General features: G+C 60.7%; 2 protein-coding genes across 5 annotated transcripts in view; one reads left to right on the plus strand and one right to left on the minus strand.

Moving 5' to 3' along the window:
• Positions 1-7,951, plus strand: part of SLIT1 (slit guidance ligand 1) — a 47,913-nt gene extending 39,962 nt beyond the window's left edge. For all 3 annotated transcript variants that reach the window (XM_080596796.1, XM_080596794.1, XM_080596795.1), the window contains exons 26-37: positions 249-412; positions 674-798; positions 955-1,052; positions 1,598-1,737; positions 1,893-1,986; positions 2,117-2,254; positions 2,551-2,788; positions 2,862-2,992; positions 3,096-3,250; positions 3,323-3,611; positions 3,807-4,018; positions 4,097-7,951. In XM_080596796.1, the coding sequence (XP_080452922.1) occupies positions 249-412; positions 674-798; positions 955-1,052; positions 1,598-1,737; positions 1,893-1,986; positions 2,117-2,254; positions 2,551-2,788; positions 2,862-2,992; positions 3,096-3,250; positions 3,323-3,611; positions 3,807-4,018; positions 4,097-4,344 (2,032 nt within the window). In that variant the 3' untranslated portion in view covers positions 4,345-7,951. The remainder of the gene's footprint in view (positions 1-248; positions 413-673; positions 799-954; positions 1,053-1,597; positions 1,738-1,892; positions 1,987-2,116; positions 2,255-2,550; positions 2,789-2,861; positions 2,993-3,095; positions 3,251-3,322; positions 3,612-3,806; positions 4,019-4,096) is intronic.
• Positions 7,263-21,785, minus strand: LOC308197012 (uncharacterized protein). Of its 2 annotated transcripts, none has more exons than XM_080596797.1 (2): positions 21,556-21,785; positions 7,263-17,881 (listed from the first exon to the last, which is right to left on the minus strand). In XM_080596797.1, exon 2 carries the CDS (start codon positions 17,812-17,814, stop codon positions 13,390-13,392), a length of 4,425 nt encoding a protein of 1,474 aa, XP_080452923.1. In that variant the 5' UTR covers positions 17,815-17,881; positions 21,556-21,785; the 3' UTR covers positions 7,263-13,389. The 2 variants fall into 2 exon arrangements, with proteins under 2 accessions (XP_080452923.1, XP_080452924.1); XM_080596798.1 differs by lacking the exon at positions 21,556-21,785 and adding an exon at positions 19,985-21,544.
• Positions 21,786-21,801: the final 16 nt, after the last annotated feature.

Here is a 21,801-nt window from a genome sequence, read left to right on the forward strand (position 1 = left end):
GCTGCCTCCTCAAGGCCTGGCACCTCTCCCGAGCACGGCGTGCGCCGTCCCCACCGCCTCGCGTCCGCCCTGCCTGTCTTAGCCCAGTGCTTGCCCGTGCTGCAGCGGTGGGAGATTTTTTCCCTGCATTTTCCAGGAGATGAAGTGCCCTTCCCTGCAGTGGGATGGGGGCTCAGGGTGTTTTAGCACCAGGAGAGGAGGTACCGCAGCCCTCAGGGCCCCCAGTTTTGCCTTTCCTTCCCCTGCAGAGCCATCGGGGCCAACCCCCTGTACTGCAGCTGCAACCTGCGCTGGCTCTCCAGCTGGGTCAAGACCGGGTACAAGGAGCCGGGCATCGCCCGCTGCGCCGGGCCCCCCGACATGGAAGGGAAGCTGCTGCTCACCACCCCCGCCAAGAAGTTTGAGTGCCAGGGTGAGCAGCGCCTGTGCTGTCTGTCTGTCTGTCTGTTTGTCCGTCCACCCGTGCCCTCCGTGGGCGAGCCAGGCTGCCTCCTGCTCCGTGCACGGCAGCGATGCTCCGTGGGCATGAGGGACACCGGCACGTGGAGGATTTTATCAAATCGGGTTGCTTCTGTCCCCTCGCTGGTGGCAAATCCCTGGTGATCAACAAACACATGCCCATCCCCGCTGCCTCCCCGTGCTCACAGCTGCATCCCCGCTTCCCTCCCCGCAGGGCCCCCAGCCCTGAGCATCCAGGCCAAGTGCAACCCCTGCCTCTCCAGCCCCTGCCAGAACCAGGGCACCTGCCAAAACGACCCGCTCGGATCCTACCGCTGCGCCTGCCCCGCCGGCTACAAGGTAGCGTGGCCCTGGGGTCCCCCAGCTGGGGGGGGACACGTCCCTGCACCGTGTGGGGTCACAACACGGGGCTCTGCATGACTGCAGCAGCGGGGGGGGGGACAGGGCACGGTGCCACAGCCCCCTCCTCGCTCCCACCGCTCCCTCCATCCCCAGGGCAGGGACTGCGAGGTGCCTCTCGACGGCTGCTCCTCCAAACCCTGCGCCAACGGCGGCACCTGCCAGCCCCAGGAGGGGGAAGGAGGCGGGTTCAGGTGAGTGCTGCATGGGGACCCGTGAAATTTGGGTGTTGGGGCAGCAGCGTGGAGCAGCGGCACCCCAGGGACATGCGAGGTGCTTCCTTCCTCTGGGACATCGCACTCGCCCGGCTCCCGGAGACCCGGCAGCTCTATCCCTCTGCCGGGCACTGGTTGCAGCCGTGGTACAGGGCAGGATGCGGCCCTGGTCCTGTGGCCATGCCCCTGCCTAACCTTCGCTACCCCGAACGCTTCAGGCTTTTCTGGGAACTGGGGCGCAATTAGCAGCCGAAAATAGCCGCTGGGCTGCGGGCGGAGGAGGGCTGCGCAGCCTCGTGGCCTCCTGTGCTAAATGGCCTCTCTCAGCCCGTTGTCTTGGCAACTCAGCATCCTCGCCGAGCGCCCGGCCGGGCTGGGCTGCGCCGCTCCCCGGGCAGCTGCAGGGCAGGGGTGCGCGGGGCCCTGCTCCCCGGAGCCCCCGTGCGCACGTGTGCTCTGTGCCGAGGTCGTGTGCCGGTGTTTTTGGGGAGATCGCCCCCAAAATGCTGTTTTCTGCCTTGTAGGTGCCTGTGTGCAGTGGGTTTTGAGGGCCCGAGCTGCCACACCGTCAGTGACCCCTGCAGGGAGCACAGCTGTGAGAACGGGGGCTCCTGCGTGCCCGGGGCCACCAACTACACCTGCCTGTGCCCTGCCCGCTACACAGGTAACTGGCGTGGGAGCCAGCTGGCCCCACGGCCTCGCCATCCCATTAGCAGGATGTGCCCGGTGTTTTTCTGGGGTCTGAGGCTGTCCCCCAGGGTCTGGAGCTGTGTGGGGACCCGTCTGGGTACCCCCCGACACCCCCTTTCTGCCCCACAGGGGATTTCTGCGAGCAGCCGCCGGATTTCTGCTCGGCTGAGCTCAGCCCCTGCCAGCACGGCTCCACGTGCGTCTCCACCAGCCAGGGGCCCAGGTGAGCCCCAGCCCACAGCGGGGTTGTTTTTTGGGGGGGCTGCAGCTTGCAGGGTGGTGGGGGGCACCGGGGAGGGATGCTGGGGAGTCGCAGCGGGGTTGGGGCAGCCGTGATCCCCATCCTGCCCCAGGTGCGAGTGTGTGCCCGGCTATGTGGGGAGCAACTGCAGCGAGGACTTCGACGACTGCCAGGACCACCGGTGCCAGAACAACGCTCGCTGCGTGGACGAGGTGAACGGCTACTCCTGCCTCTGCACCGAGGGCTACAGGTACCGCTGGGGGGGCTAACGGGGGTGTCACCATGCAGGAGGGACCAGTCCTGGCCACCACATCCAGCCATCCCTGCAGCGTACAAGGAGAGGCCATCCCCGTCCCCACGGTGTGGTCCCCGGGAGGGACCCCAGGGCAGGGCTTGGCGTCTTCATGTCCCCCTGGTGCTGCTGGCACCGGGCAGGGCAGGTGGGGGACCCCAACATGGGTGGGTGCTGCCAGCATCCCGTGGGACGGGGGATGACGGGGAGGGAGGTTTCCCAGCCCCGTGCCCAGCGCGCCCTCGGCCCCGCAGCGGGCAGCTGTGCGAGATGCTGCCCCGTGCCGCCGGCCAGCCCGGCCCCTGCGAGCGAGCCGAGTGCCAGAACGGGGCCGCCTGCGTGGAGCGGGGCGCCCGCGCCCTCTGCCAGTGCCTGCCCGGCTTCGGCGGCCCCAAGTGCGAGAAGCTGCTGAGCGTCAACTTCGTGGACCGCGACACGTACCTGCAGTTCACCGACCTGCAGGACTGGCCCCGGGCCAACATCACCCTGCAGGTGAGGGTGCGGGGCCACGCAGGGTAACAGGGGGCAGCTGTGGGGCACGGGGTCCCACCTCTCCCACCCCCAGGTCTCCACGGCTGAGGGCAATGGCATCCTGCTGTACAACGGCGACAGCGACCACATGGCCGTGGAGCTGTACCAGGGCCACGTCAGGGTCAGCTACGACCCTGGCACCCACCCCAGCTCGGCCATATACAGGTACCGGCCGTCCCTGCTCCCCGCGGCCCCGACCCCGTTGCGCGGGCACGGTGCCACACCGGGGGGACAGGGCGCGCCCCGGTGACACGGCCCTCCCTGCCAGCGCCGAGACCATCAACGACGGGCAGTTCCACACCGTGGAGCTGGTGACCTTCGACCAGATGGTGAACCTCTCCATCGACGGCGGCAGCCCCATGACCATGGACAACTCGGGCAAGCACTACACGCTGAACAGCGAGGCCCCACTCTACGTGGGAGGTACGGGGTCAGCAGGGTGTTGGGGGTGGCAGGGGGTGGCCGGGCACACGGTGACGGCCCCGCTCTCCCCAGGGATGCCCGTGGACGTCAACTCGGCCGCCTTCCGCCTCTGGCAGCTCCTCAACGGCACCAGCTTCCACGGGTGCATCCGCAACCTCTACATCAACAACGAGCTGCAGGACTTCACCAAGACGCGGATGACGCCCGGCGTGGTGCCGGGCTGCGAGCCCTGCCGCAAGCTCTACTGCCTGCATGGCATCTGCCAGCCCGCCGGCACGCACGGCCCCGTCTGCCACTGCGAGCCCGGCTGGGACGGGCCCCACTGCGACCAGCCCCGCGGCGGCCCCTGCCAGGGGCACAAGTGAGTGCCCCCGCCCCGCCGGCTGCCCCACGGCACCGGTTCTGCCCCACCGCAAGTGGCCCAGCCATTGCCACGCGGTGGCCGTGCCATGTCACACCTGCACCGTGCCATACCCGTGCCGGCGCCACCGTGCCGTGCATGTCGGTGCTGTGCTGTGCCACGCAGCAGGCACCTGACGGCCGTGGGTGCCCGCAGGTGTGTGCACGGGCTGTGCCTGCCCCTCGACGCCCTCTCCTACAGCTGCCAGTGCCACCAGGGCTACCAGGGCGCCCTGTGCAACCAGCCGGCCGCGCCGCCCGACCCCTGCCGCCTCCTGCCCTGCCGCCACGGCCGCTGCCGCCTCGCCCCGGGTGGCCAACCCACCTGCGAGTGCCACAGCGGCTACACCGGGGCCCTGTGCGACCAAGGTAGGTGGCGGGGCAGCGGGAGCCAGGGTGGCGGTGCCAGGGGGACCACGCGCCCGGCTGAGTCCCGCTGTCCTGCAGAGCTCGAGTGCCGGGGGGAGCCGGTGCGGGACTACCACCAGGTGCAGCGGGGCTACGCCATCTGCCAGACCACGCGGCCGGTGGCCTGGGTGCAGTGCCGGGGTGCCTGCGGCGGTGACACCGGTGCCAGCTGCTGCACCGGGCTGCGGCCACGGCGCCGAAAATACGCCTTCGAGTGCAGCAACGGCGCGACCTTCGTGGAGGAGGTGGAGAAGCCCAGCAAGTGTGGCTGCAGCCAGTGCCTGTGAGGGCCGGGGCGCAGGGGCTGCTGCGGACACCGGGGGGGGCGGCGGGGAGCCCCCGGCGCCAGGACCTTGCTTCGCCCCGCAGCCCTGCGGCCACGGGCCAGGACGTTTCCGAAACCCCGTCCACGTTTCTCGGAGGAGCCCGGCCAGCCTGGCGGGTCTGGAGGAGGGTAGATGTGTTGCATCTAGAGGGTTGGAAAAAAAAAAGGAAAAAAAAAAAGAAAAAAAAACACAAAACAAATGTGTAGATAGAGAATTTTTTAAGAACTGCAGCTACACACGTGTATCCGATGTGGGAGCTGTGCCTGGCTGCTCTGCCCCTATGCCTGCTCTCCCCTTGTCTCTCTGCCTTCTCCCCTGGCGAGGGGAGCATGTGTTCCCACTGCGTGTCCCCCCACAAGCAGCCCAGTCCCTTGTGTCCAGCTGGGGGCTTTGCAACACTTTGTGCTGGACCTGGTGCTGCAGAGCCTCGTGTGCCATGGCAAGCCAGGGCTGGCAGGGGGGGGCCGTGCACCGCAGCCAGCACCCCTGGGCCCCAGCACCCCTCCCTGCCGTGGACCCACCATCGTGCAGCCAGCAGCGTGCCCAGCCCCATGGCACTAGGGCTGGGGTGCTGGAGCCCAGGGCGCTCCAAATGACCCCAACTCCACAGCAGCAGCCCCCAGAGCCAGGTGCCCTGCGGTGCCCGGGGGTGGGTAGCTCAGTAGCACTGGGGACATGAGCAGGATGGACCCAGGGGCACGGGCAGTGGGCTGCAGACACCCATGGGGGTCCTGGCGTCACTGTGCAGTGCCTGGTGCGCAGTGCCAGCCCTGCCCCATACACACTGGGGGGGAACGGGGCTCTGGGACCCTCTCCCCATTGCTCTGTGTGTAGGGGGAGGCGGTGCTGCCCCCACCCCACATCCCCAGCCCTACCTGGGCTGCACCCACTGCTGGGGCAGGCTGCGAGCCGGGCCAGCACTGTGCCCTTAGCGCTGGGGGGAACCCTTGGTGCCCTGCTTAGGGCGTCCCTTCGGAGGCTGTTGGCACACAGGTTTGCGATGCCGATTGCCAGGGCTCGAGCCTTACGGATGCTGAAGGTGCCTGAGGCGGTGGTAAGCCTAGAGGTGCCACAGCTGCCGGCACAGGTCCCACCAGGACTCAGGTGGGAGCTGCCGGTGCCGGGCAGCAGCTCTGCGAAGCCGGTGGTGCCGGAGGACACGCTGGGTTGGCACAGCACCAGGGGCACCGCGCACCCCGACCTCTGCGGCAGCCTTGCTTCTACGGCCACGGGGGCCAAGGATGATGCGAGCCCCACCTGGGACCCCACACGCACCCATGGCAGGGCATCACCACGTCACCCGGGCGGACCAACCCCTCCCAGGGCTGCAGCCCCGATTCTCTCCATCGCATCACACCAGCGCGTTGGCCTCGGATCCGCACGGGGTGCAGCCGGCCGATGGGTGCCGTCGCCGTCCCCGCTCGCCGCTGGCCTCCAGGACAAGCCCACCGCTGCGGGGACGTCGCTGCCACCAGCACCCCTCTGCTGCACGGCGGAGCCGCGACGCCTCTCATTTTGCCCGTGGCCCGGCCGGGGCTTGGTTGTGTTGTGTTTTTGTTCTTGCTGTAAGCTAACCGCTAAAGTATCTCTTTATACAGAATACTTACAGATTCTAATATATATTTGTATTTCATTTTGTTATAGTATTTTTATATGTTCGGGGTCAACAAATGCTGTTTTCTTTTTGTTTACAGATGCTACTGGGCAGGAAAATGACGGTGGCTTTGTTTGGCCCGTGGGGTTTGTGTGTGTCACTGTTGAAGACGCTGGTTTGTACTAGGCTGGGGAGGGCGGCGCTGAGCATCCTTTCGCTGGCAGAGGCTGTATTGTTTTAGGAGATGTTCGGTATTGTCTATGTTGTCTTCCACGTGAACATGACATTGATTCATTCAGAGCCCCAGCCTCGTCTTTCGGGGGGGGACAGCACGGGCTGGGCACGAGAGGTGGTGGCACAGCGTGGGGACAGCACGGGCAAAGTGGGGACCTGCAGCTCCTGGAGCAGCCCCGGCCACGGCTTTTGGGGCTGCTCCCTGTCTCTGGGGACAGCCAGGGTTATTTGTGCAAACAAAAGCACACGGCTGTGCCGTGGCACCAGGCAGGCACCAAGGGCTTGCACTGCTCGTGGCGAGCTGGAGCACGCCACCCCGCTCCTTCGCCCAGTTATCACAGCAAACCAACTTTGATATCAAAGAAACGTTTAATAAGCTGCAATAAAATACGGACCTTTAGAAAGCTCATAGGGTGAATATCAACAATGGAGGAATAAAAGAAAACAAGGTGGTGGGAGTCCTTGAGGAGTTCAAATCTGAGTCAGGGACCTTTTACCTGTAACAAGAACACAGCTTCCTCGATAGTCTAGTATGAAATAAAAGACAGGAGCACAGAGTTCACAAAATGTCAACATTTAGAGAGTTGATACATAGTCAAAGTTCAAATGACCCAGCTCTTATAGCTATACATATTGATTTAAAGCAACTTAATATAATTTTATTTTATTTTTTTTTATATACACTTTCAAAGGTTCGTCAGGTGAGGTATGTAAACATTATCTAATGGAAACCCCTCTCAACATTTCCAACCAATAATTCACAGCAGACAGTTCATTTTCTCCAAGCAAGACGCAGTACTTCCCGATACCCGGAGCACACGGGAACGCAGTCCCCCGCGTGCAGTCACCAGCTGCCATTTCCCATCGCTGTTCTGTCAAGTTCACATTGGTTAGGCTCAAACATACAGTACCGGACAGGAGGACTTTTCAGATCAGTGTCTAAAATTCATATAGGAACAAACAGAGGGACAAGACTCTCCCAGGGAAGCAGACACAGGTGAAGGAAAAAACGTTTGCTATCGGGGTGGAACTAATAGTTAAACGCTGAGTATCTTAAAGAGAAAAAAACGCACTGGGTTGGTGGGTTTATTTTATTACGCTTTTTTTTTTTCCTTTTTTTTTCTTTGTTTTTCCACATAACTGTTCCAAGGGCGAAGGATGCATGGGGTTCGTGGGAACCCTGCAGGGCCAGGAGCCCAGTGCACAGCCCACCCTGCCCCCCGAAATTAGGGACCTGTCACCACAAACGCGGGGCTGACCCTGCTCACGGGCCGGGGCGCAGCCAGGGCGCACGCCCAGACAAACGGGGCTAAAAACCAGAACACACACACACACAGAAAAACAGCAAGAAAAAATCCACGCACACTTGGGGAAAAAAACGAACACGCAAACGACCTCAACCCCCCTAGAAGGAGAATAAAAACTGCAGAACGGCAAGCAAGTAGGCAAACGGCCTCCCGGAGCTGGCTCGGCTGTCGGCAACTGCCCGCTCTGCCCCGGCCGTCCGGGGGGCTCCGAGGGTCCGGCAGCATCTCTCTCTCCTTGAGACCCCCGTCTCGCCCATCGGAGACCCCCCACACCCCCCCAAGCTCTTTCCACCGAGCCCCCCGTCATCCAAGCAGACATTATTACTACAAATCTTATTGCTTGCAGTGCCCCCCGCCCTGGGGACCCCCGGCCCTCCCGGCCGGCCATGGCAGCTCGCTGCCTCCCCGTGGCCTCCGGCCGGCTCTGACATCATCACAACTGAGATGAAGAGTTAATGCTTCAACGCTGATGCGACACAAAAACCAACCCAACACCATCACCGTCCCGTTTCCCCCCCCCACCACCCCCCAGCCCCGTTCCCCCCATCCCACCCCCCGCCATAAGCCAGCCCTCTGGTCGCGGCAAGCTGCGCCCCCGGCACGAGCTGGGAGACCCCCCCGCCAACCAACACCAGTCAGAACAAGAACCTGTGGAAAGCCCATGAAATAAATATATATAAAAAAAACAAAAACTATTTACAATATTAGATCTGTAAGAAGTGAGAGAAAAACGCTTTTTCCTGCCCCAAAAGCTTAAAAAGTAGGTTAGCATCCTGCCGCCTAGCACAACACTATCTTACATGGCACCTACACATAATATATATTCACATTTCATTTTAAAATTAGGTACTCTTACAAACAGACTTAGAAAACATTGGCTAGCAATGCGGTCCGAGGGACCGGCGGGCGAGCCAACGCCGCGAAAGCCGCCCGGGTGCCTCTCGACGTCTCCGGCCGCCCCGAAGCTGCCAACGTGCCCTGAATCAAAACCGCCAGCTGCCCCCGCGGCCCCCGGGGAGGGGTGGAAGTGCTCTCAAACCAGAGGGGGTCCAGGGGGGAGGGAGGGGACGAGGAGAGCCGGGGACCGTGATTTCCGCTAAGCCTAGGGGTGATCTTAATACAAACAAGAACTCCTGAGAACATCTTAGAACAGATGGATTCATTTCACAACCACCGAGCTAAAGGATGGGCTGAACGGACGCTACAACACACGGGGGACGCGCGCGGTGCCGGGGAACCATACCCTCATGGTTTGCTCAAAAACCTACAGCTACGAGAAAAGCGTCAGTGGTGTTCCCTGGCGGGGGAACCGGCCTGCCCCTGCCTCACTCGCGCACCCTCCGAAGGCAGGACCTGAGCTGCGGGACCCCCGGGACCGGGCTGGTGGCCTCGGGCGATGGGGAGGGCAGAGGCCCCACCGCTGCCTCCCACCGTGGCTTTCAGTCTCCTTGAACCGGGACTGCAGCTGTCAGGCTGAAAGAACACGAGCTGGAGAGAGAAACTGTCCATTAGCAAGTCTTAAGAGCAGGGCAGCAGTAAATCCGTGTCCTTCTGAGATCGCCTCTCTGTTTCCCGGGAGGTTCCCGGGAGCTGGCAGAGCTTTCGGAAACACCGGCGGAGGTTTGCGGAGGTGCCGGCGAGCGGCTGGGACGCGGGCCAGGCTGCGCTCTGCTTGCTGCGCGCGGGCAGGAGGCTGAGCTGCTCCCGGGGACGGGGTCACCTTGCTGTCCTGGCCCGAGGGGACGACCGGTGATGCAGCAGAGAGCTTGCTTGAAAGAGTCAGCTTCTGCTAGATGGCTCCTGGGAGAAAGTTTGCTGTGAATACGTAGCACGGCAGGGCTTGCAGAGCAACACGGCCACACGCTGCACCCACGTGAAAGTGACCTCACTAGTGAGGAATACAGACACTGCACATCTGGGGTATACAGCACGCACCCGACAGCAGAGGAACCGACCGCAGGGATGTCGTTGCTGGACGTCTAACAGCTGCAGGTGGAAGGAGCCGTCCTGGGCTCGAGCTGCTCTGGATGCAGCCCTCGAGCATCACGGACACATGCCCGACAGATAAAGTTTGACTCAGCGCAGCAAACCTAGCCAGGCCAGCCCTTTCTGGAGGCCACATGAGAAGAGCTCCCAGCCACATGGAGCGTGAAGACCCAGAGCTGCCAATGACACGGTGAGGGAGAAGATGACCGAGCAAAGGAAAGAGGGGACCCGGCTGCAGAGGGACACCAAGGATGTCTGTGGAGATGCAGGGCTAGAAAGATGCTGCTCCTGATCTACGGACTGAGGAGCCGGGATGGAAAACAGTTTCAGGAATATGATCAGAAGCCAAAGGGGCAGCAGAGGTAACAGCACTTGGCTCCTCCTGAAATGAGGGAGTGAGCAGGGTGGCACGGAGCAGGAGCGCAGTGAGGCTGTGGGGCTGAGGAGGGCACTGCGGCAGTGCCCATGGGCAGCTCTGCACCTGAGCAAACCAGGACGCAGTGGATGCCCGTGTGGAATAAGGCAATAAGTCACGCTGCTCGTTTTCTTCCATTCATTAAGATCATCTGCAACTCCCCGTGCATCCGTTTCATTGCGTAAAAGCTGCTTTTACTGGAAAGACGCTGCTGTAAGGCAGGGGCCACGCCTCAGCAGCGCTCCTCACCGCATGCCTCACCGCGGGACGGAGGGAAACAAGCAGAGCATGGCCTCAGCCACGGCCAGGGGCAACCGGCTGCAACACGAAGGCTGTTTGGAAGAAAAGGAGCAACAGTTCACATCTGAGCACTGAGGAAAAGAATGGAGTTACCCAGGCAATGCCAGCCTGCCGGGTGGCCGCCTTGCATGCAGACCCTTTAATCTATTAGGAAATTAAAGCATTCCTCCTTCCTCCCCCAAAATACAGCACTCACAAAAGCAGGTGCGAGGCATGTTAAATGCAAGGCTCACCGCCTGCAAGACCTGGAAGCTACAACTGGTGTCAGCATGAGAACGTGCACAGGAGACGAAGAAGGGCCAGGGACGGCATCTCCCGAGGGCAGAGGCAGCAAGGAAGGCAGGCTGGCACGGAGCTGGAGTTTCCTCCGAGCAGGAAGCCTTAATATGCTTTTCTAGAGAAGAGGACCATCTGTGGCTTGGTAACCCAAGTGCCTGCACCAATCTGCAATTCAGAGAGCTTGCAATACAGCACCGGTGTGCCCACCTCAACCTGGGCTGGGTCATGCCCACAGTGCTTGCTGCAATAACCCAGCCACAGGCGATGGCTGCACGTAACCCACTCCTTGGCTTCCCTTATTCCTCAAGTCAAAAGCTGTAATTTTTAAATTAAAAGGAAGAGCCAGCCTTCTGCCGCCTCGCCAGGTGCCCCACGGCCCCGGCTGCTCCCAGTCCTCGGCATAACCAAGACTGTGCAGCATGCACACACACACGCACCTCTGTTTCATCAGCAAGAGGTACAGAAATTCAGATTTACACCTCCTAGGCACAGCCCAGCTCCTGTTACAAGTCAGTAGCATCTTCGCACAGATTTTGGGAGCGTTACCCTTCGAGTGGGAAAGCCACAGCTTGACGAGCCCTCCAACGTCCCCAGGGACAGGCAGAGCTGCTGGGTCAAGGCCACCAGAGCTGGGACGAGCTGCTGGGGCTCCGACCATGATGCCTACGTGGTGCCCAGTGTGGCCAGGGCCAGGCCGGCCCCACCTCGCTCCTGCCTTCTGACAGCTTCGTGGAGCTCTCATCCTAGCGTGGCTCCTGCTCCCAGAAGCGCGGACGATGGAAAGCAGGACGCCTGCATGCGCCAGTGGAAGTCGGTGAAAAATTAAATACAGCACACGAGGGAGGAAATTCTGAGGGAGAACGGGGGCTCAGGCACGCCAGAGCCGCGTGTCTGTGCAGCAGCTGCCCCAGCCAGAGGAAGAGGAAGATGCGGATGCAGGCAGAGAAGCGAGCGGGAGAGAGAACCTGTGAGGAAGGTACGGAGCAGTCGTTTGACTGCCAGCAGTGCCCTCCTGCCTCACACCTCTCCTGAAATGCTTTTAAACCTTTTCTGATGGAATGTTTGACATATTTAATCCATGCAGTAAAAATTAAAGTAATAGATAACTTTGTATTAATCTGTACAGGGACTGACAGGCTAGATTTAATCACTTCATCACTGTTCAGAGAGTTAACTTACCCTTTCATGATTCAAAGGAAAGGTAAAGGATCTTTTTTTTTTTATATCAGCCATTTCATAGTAAGAGAAAAACGTGCGGCAGACTCGTGCGCGCCAGCACTGGGGGAAGGGAACACCTGCAAGGGAGCCGGGGTGCTCTGCAAAGGGCGTGCGCATCTCCAACGCCTCGCTCCGTCCTCTGTACTACATGGGTACCATGAAAGATTTGGAGACAATTAGCTGCTTTCCACAGGATTTGGGATCAGTGTGAAACGTGAAAAGCAATGCCCCTTGCAGCAGTGCTGCTGGCTGCACAGGAGGCTGACGATGGGAGTCATGCAAAGAGACCTCGTGCAGCAGCAAGGTGCAGGCAAAGCCATCGAAACGCGGCGGCCGAGCAGGACCCGCTGGGTGCACGCAGACTGAAGCGGCCCAGTCCCAGCCGCCGAGCATTGTGCATTGTGAACAAGCCTTCCCCCGAGGTGCCGGGCACTGGTGACCCGTTCCTCCACGCCAGACGCCCAGCTGGCTCCTACACCTGCTGCACAGGTTTGCAGAGGAGCCCAGCATGGGAGTGTGCAGGAGAGGGACCGGCTCAGCCGGGCTGAGCGCTTCCACGCTGCACAGCCTCGAGACACGAGCAAGGGCGAAACGACCACACCTTGTTCATACAAGGATGAAATGCAAACTACAGCAAAGACTACACTCAAGCCAGCCCCTTCTCTCAACCTCGCGCCAAAGGCTGCAAATCCAGGCTTAGGAGGGCGCTGCGCAACCAGCGCACGTGGACGCGCTGCCAGGGACAGGGCTCCCCTTCCGCAGGGCACCAGCACCAGAAGGATGTGGGTCTGTAAAAAGGTTCAGCCTTCAGCCGAGCACCGAGCATGCTGCCAGAGACCACGAAACCAACCCAAACGCAGCAAAGGGCTGATGGGGAAGGATTTCTGCCCAGCACCGGGGCACAGCGGGGCCGGCTCGTGCCAAAGCCAGCACAAACGGAGACGGATACAGCCCAGCACGCCCCGTGTGCCCCAGGGACAGGGCAGCATCTCCTCTGCCACCACGCTGTGACCGGGACCTCCCTGCCCCACGGCTGTGCGGGGGGAGCGGGGCCGGGGGCCAGAAGCAGAGTCACTAGTTAATACTTGTCTGCAGGTAACAGAACGGGACACCAGCAGCTGCTACGAACGAACCGACGAATGACAGATTCACCTTTCTCTCCCTCACTGATGGAAAATGAGTTTTGGTTTTGCTTTAAATGCCACTAAGAAGACAGACAGAAGTAGGACGCTGAAGGAAAGGGAAATGTTTGCGTGCACCGAAAGGCTGCCGAAAGCTACTTCATGTGCACAAAGGTGGTTTTCTTTCTGCTACAGTACAAGTGCTTGTGCCTCAAGTATAAAACGCAAGCCTCCAAATCACACAGACGAGCTTCTTATTTTTATTTTTAAAGTGATAAATAAGGCACTGTACTTTTAACTAAAACTGCCTGGTTCCGAGGTAAAAAACCCAGGGAACGTTCAAACTGCAGAAACTTCCTTCTGAACAGCAGAGACAGACAGGCTGACCTCTTCTCTGTCCGAGACACATCTCCTGATGCCTAAAATCACGGGCGTTATCCTGTAACTGCGGATTTTTAAAGGCTTGCAACAGCTTATAAAAGCAGCTTTAGTTAATGCATGGTAAAGGGTTACTACTATACAACAGTTTTGTACATGGCTACCGGTTCTTCGCTATTTCGTGTCCAGGCGCGAGCGCTTGCTGTGCGAACAGTCAACTTTCGCCCGCAGCTTCCTCTTGCCCTGCGCCCCGCTGCTCTCCTGCATCTTCTTCATGGACCTCGTCAGGGTTTTCGCACCGCCGGGCTTCTTGTTGGCCATCTTCTGCGACCGCGTCGAGGACTCCCCGAGGGGCTTCTGCCGAGGGGACTTGGCCAGCTCCTCGTGGCTGGGGGGTAGCACGGCCCGCCGGCTCGTGTTCTCCTTGCCCTTCCGCACGGGGAGCCGCACCTTCTCTAGCTGCCTTTTCGGGGCTCTCTTCTCTTTCAGAGACATTTTCTTGGCAAGCTTACTGCTCCTCTCCATGGCGGTTTGCTTTCGGGTGGCAGGGGCTTTGGCGCTAACCTCCGAATGTTTTATTTTACCGGCCTTCTTGGCCGGCAGCTTGTCCTTACTGGCGGAGCCGGAGCGCTCCTGGGTGCCCCCGCTCTCCTTCAGCGTCCTCTTCTTCTTGCTGAGCTGCGGGTCGGCCCTGGGCGAGGGCTCCTCCTGGCACCTGCCCTTCCCCTTCCGCCCCTTCCCCGCTCCGTCCACCGCCGGGGATCTAGCCGGGAAGGCGTCTGCTTTGATCTGCAAGGCCAGCTTGGGAGACATCAGCGGGTTGATGCACACGCTCTTGCGGCTGGGTTTGCTCTCCAGGGCCGGCTGCTCGCCGGGGACGTCGCTCCTCCGCTCGGCCCTCGCGGCGCGGTGCTGGGCCCGCAGCTTGCCCCGCAGGTTGGAGTATTTCCGCAGGATGCGGGTGCTGGCCTGCGTGGGCAGGCTGGGGGTGGGCGCCACGCTCCGGTCCTGGCTCGTCTCCTCGGGGCCGGGTTCGGAGGGAGGCGGCTGGCCGGCCCCGCCGGCTTCTTCGGCCTCGGCTCTGTCCGCGTTCTCGCGGATTTTGGCCCACAGCTTTTGGTTCTTCAGGTTGTTCCGGGCCGGGGTAGCGGCGGCGAATTTCTTGAGGTGTTTTTTCAAGCGTTCGGCTTGCAGCGAGCTGGGGTAGAGGCCGGAGGAGGAGTACTTCTGCATGGGGACCTTGATGGGGGGGATCTCCCCCGGGAGACGGGTGTTGAGTTTCTTCACAATCACCAGAGACCTGGTCTCCGTCGTCTCCAGGAACCACTGGCAGATGTCGGACAGCTTGAAGGCCTTCATAAACAGCATCTGGACGGGAGACAGCTTCTGAACTTCCAGCGACCCTCTACTTTTCCGTGTCCTTTTCTTGCTTTTCCAAATCTCCTTCAGCTTGTCAGCTTTGTTCTTCACCTTGGGGGTTGGCTGCACTTCCTTCTCCAGCTGAATCCAGCCCTTCTGAACTTTCATGTACTGGGCATTGAACTCGGCAATCAGCTCCTGGTTCTCCTCTTCGGCACACCACTCCATGAACTTTGGTTTGCTGTCAGCCATGTCTGCGTCCTCCAGCGCCAGGGAGTCGTCATTCCCTGAACTGCACTCGTCCCGCGGTTTGGGGGTTGCTTGCACAGACTCCTTCCCTGGTGTGCTCTTTTTTGCAGTGTCAGCGGGCGCGGGCGTGTGTCTTAAGTTATAAAACTGCAGGGCTGACTTTTTGGGCTTCGCAGCCTTCGCTGGAAGATGCTTGCTTCCACTGGCCTTGCTGCTGGGACACGGAGGCGAGCTGGCCGCTGGCTCGTAGTTCTCCAGCTTTCCTGTGTCCATGGCGCTGTCAGCGCTCTCCTCCTCCTTTGTTCTGGTATCACCTGGCTTCACCTCTGCTTGCTCTGCATCGTCTGCAGGCACGCTGCTTTCTGCGGGGAGGAGGATGCTTGTCTTCTCAGCATCAGCCTGGACACACATCTCCAGCATCTCGCCTGGTTGACTTTGGCCACCGTTAGCAGGGGGGTCGTCTTTAGAGGAATTTTCTCCCTCTGCCACAGTCTCTTTCGCTAAGATGCTTTTATAGGTCTGTCTGGTAGTGACACCGTTCTCCTCACCTGGCTGCTGCTCAGTGATGCTCTCCGGAGCCTGGCCGGCACTCGGCTCCTCGCTGGTTTTGAGCAGCGCGTTATGGAAGCAGTCGTTTGGGAAGTGCATGGACGCTGCCCCGTCCAGGTGCACTTCTCTCTTGAACCGCTTAGCGCCAGGACTCTTGGAGAGTTTGATCTGAAGGCAAGGAAGCTGCACGGAGCTGGAAGAACCAGCGTCCTCAGCGCTGCCCTCGGCAGGTGACTGCGACTGCTGGCTTCGGAGACGCCGGTCGGATGCCACGAGCGTTCTCCTTCCTTTCTTTCGCTTCTTGTCTAGACTGTCTTTGGAAGAGACAGAGTCTTTCTCTGTTGTTTCCAAGCCATCAGGTTCAGGCAGTGCTTCCCCTTCAGCAGGCTCTTTTTCATCTGCCGGGCTGTTGTTCTGCGCTGCCTCCCCTTCTGAGACTGCAGGGAGGGCTGTGCTGGCTGGCACAGCCTCCTCTTGATCAAGGGAGCTGTCACCCGGCATGCCCAGTAGTTCGGCTTCTGGTGTAGCATCGACAATTTTGTTCACATCCACGCACTGGAAGGCGGCCGGGAGCTCTGGGGGACAATCTCCCTCAGTGGCAGGGGGCTGCTCAGGAGCCTGCAGGTCTGGAGGGGGTGGGGAGGGCTCCGTGCGACAGGGCTCTGCGCCGCCAGCGTCTGGAAGCTCAGCAGGGTCCCTCGGGCCAGCACCGGCCAGGGGTGCCGCGTCTAGCGCAGCGGAGGGCTGCAGGGGAGACCCCGGCTCTGGGCTGGCAGGGAGGTCTGGAATAGTTTGCACGCCCAAGCCTGGGGAACCTTCCTCCCTGGTGGCTGCTTCAGCGGCAGGAAGGGCAGCAAAGCCCACAGCCTGCACGGCACCGCCGTCTTTGGAGCCGCTGTCCCCGAAGGAATCCGTACCAGCCTCCAGGGCGGCCGTGTCCCCGGCCCCTTCGCTGCGGGGGGAGCCTGGGGGCGGCGAGCCAGCCACGCTGTCCTCCTTCTGCGGGCTGGGAGGAGCGGAGAGGGAGAACAAGGGCACGGCCACGGCAGCTTCCCGCGACCGCAGCACCCTCATGTCCCGCGGCTCCCGCTGGACGCAGCCCAGGTCGCCTCTCGCTTTCGTCTCTCTGCTGGCCGGCGCTCCTTTGGCCAGGAGCCTGAGCGAAACCCTTTTCTCCCCGTCCCGTCCCGTCCCTGACGACCCACCCCCTGAGAGCACCAGAGCCGGCTTCGTGCTTACGAGCGCCTCTGTTCGCAGCGCCGGGCTGCCGCCCCGCTCCTCCGTCCGCGAGCTTTTCACCAGGGTGCGGACGGTCGGGAGCTCGCAGCACTCCCCGTTGAAGAAATACCCCCGCGTGCTCTTCCTCGCCGTCCTGCGCGACGACACCGAGCGCTGGCTCTCGAAATGGCACTCGGTGATGGGCTGGCTGATGTAGACCACGTCGCACTGGTTGTCATAGTCGTTGATCCTCAGCCCCGAGGCCTTTTTGCTCTTGCGGGAGGACCTGAGGGAGGCCGCCTTGGCGCGGGGGTGCCCGCCGGGGGCCCGGTGGGCGGCTGGCGCGGTGCCGGCAGGCAGCCAGCCCTCTTTGGATTTGTCGAGCGGGCCCTTGTCGGCCGGGTGCAGGTGGCAGCCTGCCTTGCCCTTGGCCATGGCGTGCAGGTGGTTTTCTGGCTTTGGTCTCGCGTCTTGTTCTTTCGCGTCTAGGTCCTGGTGCAAAGATGCTTTCGAGCCGCATTGCAACGTGTTCTCCTTGTCAGCTCGGCGAGGGGGGCTCACTGCAAAGCCGGGATCCCAGGGCTCTTCCGGCAAGGCTCTGAAAGAGCTCTTCTGGGAGCCCAGACAGCCGTCTAAGCTGTCCTCGCTGCCATTCACATTCGCCACTTTGACAGAGATATAGCCTTCCACTAGAGTCTTACCTGCTATCTGCTCTTTATTGTCCTCGCACTTTCTGACACCGGCTTCTTGCTCGTGTCCAGCAACTTGCCCTTCCAGGCTCTTTGCAGGGTGATGGAAATTCAAGGAGGAAGAGTTCAACGTGCTGAGGTATCCTTGGGTGGAGCTGTCCTTTGGGCTAGCAGAACGAAGTCGAGCAATGGGAGGGTCAGAGAAGTCTCTTCTCAAAGCAGGGCTGGGGCTCTCCGCTCTGTCCACGGATTTCAGCTCTGTGGGCTGCTTCGGCGCTTGTCCTGCGACATGCAGGGGGCCATCAGACCCTGAGTGTCCCGGCTCTGAGGAAGAAGGGGGCCTTGATTCAGTACAAGTAGCACCCTTATCCTGATTTTCAGTGCTTCGCTGGCTACAACCAGAGCCACAAGTGGAGGCCTCCATGCTTTCGGATTCGGACGACTGCCGGCCTTCAGAATCCGGTTGTACTTCAGTGTATATGTCGTTTAGCACGCGAATGAATTGCTTCTGGTGGTGTGTACACAGTCTGACCATAAACTTTTCCAGTGGAGATCTCGGCTGATTGTTAGAGTCTATTGCTATTGTCTCTGCTGCATCCTCACTAGAGAGACAAAGAGAGAAGCAATCAGTAACATGTCCCCGGGAACAGAAGTTTATGCTGCAAAACTGGAGCAAGCCTTCTCCTCCCACCCAGGCGTACCACTCGCCTCATCTCCAGGTGAGATCAAGCACCCCGTTGTCAGGAGGTTGGCAGCTACCCCTTCGGTCCCCAGCACACACACGGACGTATGCACATTGCTGGCAGGATACGAACTGCACTTCCATTCGTCTCCCACTGCTGCAAGACCCGTAACTGCACTTCTGCCTAGGGCTCCCTAGGCAGCACTAGCGTGTAGGCGCCATGTGACACGCTCAGAGCAGACCTGAACTTCCTGGTGAGGATCAGATTTGCAACATGCACAGGCCCAACACTTCTGGGACGCACCGAAACAACTGCAGGCACCTGCATGCTCCATCTGCGTACCACAGATCCGTGGGAGCAGCGCAGCAGCCCAGCTGGGCAGCCACACACCTTGAGCCGCTGTTACGTCTGCAAATTCTGCTTCCTTCTAGGTAGCAGAAGGAAGAGTCTATGGCAAACTGAGCAGATCTGAGCCTCCTCTGTAATCAGTGAAGAAATTTTGGAGGGTTCCCAGCCTGCAGGACATGCATGCAGCAATGCACCCTCCCGTGGTGCAGTGCCTTGCCATTTGCACTGACCTTTGGTTTGCTGCCATTTAATGAATTCGCTCTGCAGCTGACGGTCTGACTGGCAGCTTGCAGTGGTCACCCAGAAAGTGCAGCTCTACAGCACTGCTGGCTACAGGATCACTGCCACTAGCTACCTCATAAAAAAAGCGATTATCATTCACCTGCTTGGCACAGGCAATTAATTAGGACTTCTTGGTGGAGAGGTTACGGGATAATTACCTGGTGTTTGCACGAACTTATGAGGAGCGCAGCGCCAGGCTCTGCTACCAAAACCATGCCCATTCCCAGCAGCAGCACAGGCGTTTCCCACCCCATCCCTGTGGGACCTCTGCCAGCATGGTTTTGGACTAACAGCTGCACTTTGCACCTCGCTGCCGTCCGAGGAGTGAAGCAGTTCCCCCTGCTCCCCTTCCCGGGGTGACTCACGGCTCCCACGCACGGGGAAGCGCAGCGCCCAGGAGGCTGACGAGGCTCATTGACCCCTGCTGGTGAATCACCGCCGCCAGCTACTGTGTGGCATTTCAAGGAGGATTTTGGCGAGGTGCTGCGGCTCCTGTGGACGACTGGCGGGCTGCGCATCTCGCCCAGCGCCGGCGGCCAAAAATCCAGCGGGAGGTGGGCAGCCGTGTCGGCTGCCGTCCCTGCTGGAGGCTGGCTGAGGCTGACAACAGAGAGGGGGGAGAGAAAACCAGGGATGTGGGTGGGATGGCCATGCTAGGTGGCAGCCTCTGTGCTGGAACCGGCCTCTGAGAGGTCCTCCCCTGATGCTTGCTCAGTGCTGACTCGCTGCTGGCTGGGGACTGGCACATGCCTTGGAGGCACCTCCAGCAACGTGGGGTCTGCTCCCAAACTCAGCAAAGGCCAGGAGACGGCTTCCACGGATGGCTCTGGGCTTGGCCACTTGGCCTCCTCTTCACCCAGAAACACCAGGCTGTCGCCAGCAACCTGCTCCGAGCATCTGCTAGCCAGCCCTGGGCTTTCCTGTCTGCCCAAGTTTCAAGCTTTACCCTTCAGGCTTCTTGGGCAGGGTTTTCCCCAAACCGCCCAGAAAGGCCAAGCAAATTACGCTTGGTAAACGTGCTCCAGCACCTCCTGAACGCGGTGCTGGGTCAGCAACAAGCCGGCTCCCTTCACTGCTGCAAGCTGGCAAGCGTGCCCCCTGGAGCTGCCACAACTCGTCCCACCCGGCGCTGCCAGCTCGCAACGCCTGGAGCGAATTTAAAATGAAAATGCTCAGGTACACCCCGGCCCCTCTCCGGAGCCCTGCATGGGAAGGGTTGTGCCAGAGAGGATCCCCGCACAGCCCAGCTCCTCCCCTCGCCCCGCGGGATAACAATGGAGATAAAACTTTCCCCGCGCCACCAGGAAGGAGAAGAGGAGGGCTCGGAGGCAGGTCGCCGCTCGGCTCCTTCCCCCTGCCGCTGCGGGTGCATGGCGGCAGGTTTCTCCTTACCTGCCCCAAATCCCAGCTCCGGGGAGTGGCAGCCATCTTCCCCGCCAGCCTGCATTTATAGCCGCAGCCGCCCGAGGTGCGGCCCTGCCCGGCCCCCCCGCCGCCTCGCAGGGATGCCGGAGGACGGGGAAGTGGTTGCTCTCTGTAAACTGAGTCCCTTCTCCCAGGAGAGAAGGCGACAAGGCGTGTGGGGCTGGAGGAGACCTGCATCCCGCTCACACCACAGCGGGGACCTGCGCTCCCCGCTCCTAGGGCCTCAGCGTGCATTGCCCCCTTGCTCTCACCGCCACCCTATTGCCCTACCGTGCTCCAAGGAGTTAATCTGAGATACACGCAGCTTGTTAAGCTGTAAATTTGAAAAACAGAGATAAATATCTTTCCTGCTTGACAAAGGAGGTGACTCCATTAAGACTCAATGCCCTTTGTCCTTAGAAGACCCGTCTCGCCCTCAGCGGCACCGTTCGCCAGGTCTGCAGTCTCATTACTTGCAGGGCTTTCTGGTTTTGTGTCTCTGGGCCCAAATGTGGACCAGGGTTCCTCACCCTGAGCTCGTCTGCTCCCTCCCCAGCCGGCCCCTATGTGGGTGCCCTGTTTTTCTGGGTATCAGAGGCGCACCGAGCACAGCCCCGAAGCGCCTCCCCCAGCCACACCGGGCCCCAACCAGCCCCTCCGTCCTGCTGACGGAGGTGCAGAGGGAACCGAAGACCAACAGGGAAACACAGAGGATGGGAAACGGGGACGTGCTTTGACAGAGGGACAAAAACTGCACCCCAGTCTGCAGCTTTTCCTACAGAGCCTGCGAGGTGGCAGGCCTTGCCCTTTGCAGCCACCGGCCTCACACCGGGCTGTCGTGAGGGGAGCTCCCACTCGAGCTGCACCCACTCCTGCACCACGCCGGCCCGGTTCGGCCCGGCTGCCTGGTCTCCCATCGCCCCTGGTGTCCCAAGAGCATCCTAGCACCCGAGCCACCCCCCCAGGCCCGGCCTTCCCAGGGCTGCCCCGCTCCCTGCTCCTTCCCCGCCTGTCACGGAGGTGTCAGAGGAATCAAGGGGCAGGAGCTGTCACAGAGACACACGGGGCTGTTGCTACGCGACCGTCGCGGTGCAGCAATTAACGCTCGGAAAACGTGCTGTGCTCTGAAGCTATTTGCATAGCTGCGTGCTGCAGTACGTCTGTTTGCATTGTGCCGCCTCTGTGTAGCGGAGCTGCACGCCAGCCCTCCCCCAGCCCCTGCTGGGGGGCACCCGACAAAGGCCGGGCGGCTGCGGGTGATGGGGCCCTGGGTTTGCCGGCCGTCACACCTGCAGCACACGCAGGTATGGGATTTGCGACCCTGGAGGACAGGGGGGAACACCAAGACATCTGGATTTCACCCCGAGCTGCCCAGCGGGTCTGCCCCCCTTATGGGGCCAGCTCCCGACCCACTCATGGGGTTACCTCGCCTTCCCTCTCCCTTTTAAAGCCCTGCGGGTGCGCTGCCTCTGATTCAAGAGTGTATTTTCAGGGGGAGGAAGGAGAGGAAGAGGAAGAAAGAGAGGGAGAAAGAAAGCAGCTGTTTCACACCAACCTACCTGGAATGCCGGTCTCCGAAAACCTGTCAATTGCCAACTGCAATCTTCTGGTTTGCCCACCCCAAGTTTCTCACTATTGAACATGAAGCCTGTGCCCTTTTTGGGTTTCTTTTTTTAGCCCTTGAACGTCAGTTTGATGGATTATAAGTTTACAGGTATGTTTTGTACCTCAGAGGCACAAGAAGCAGCAGCAGAACAAAAGTTCAAGGCTAAGTGTTTCTGTTCCTTTCAGACCACTCTAAGCAC

The sequence above is a fragment of the Anser brachyrhynchus genome, assembly GCF_964034855.1.
Source record: "Anser brachyrhynchus genome assembly, chromosome: 6".
Lineage (NCBI taxonomy): Eukaryota > Metazoa > Chordata > Aves > Anseriformes > Anatidae > Anser > Anser brachyrhynchus.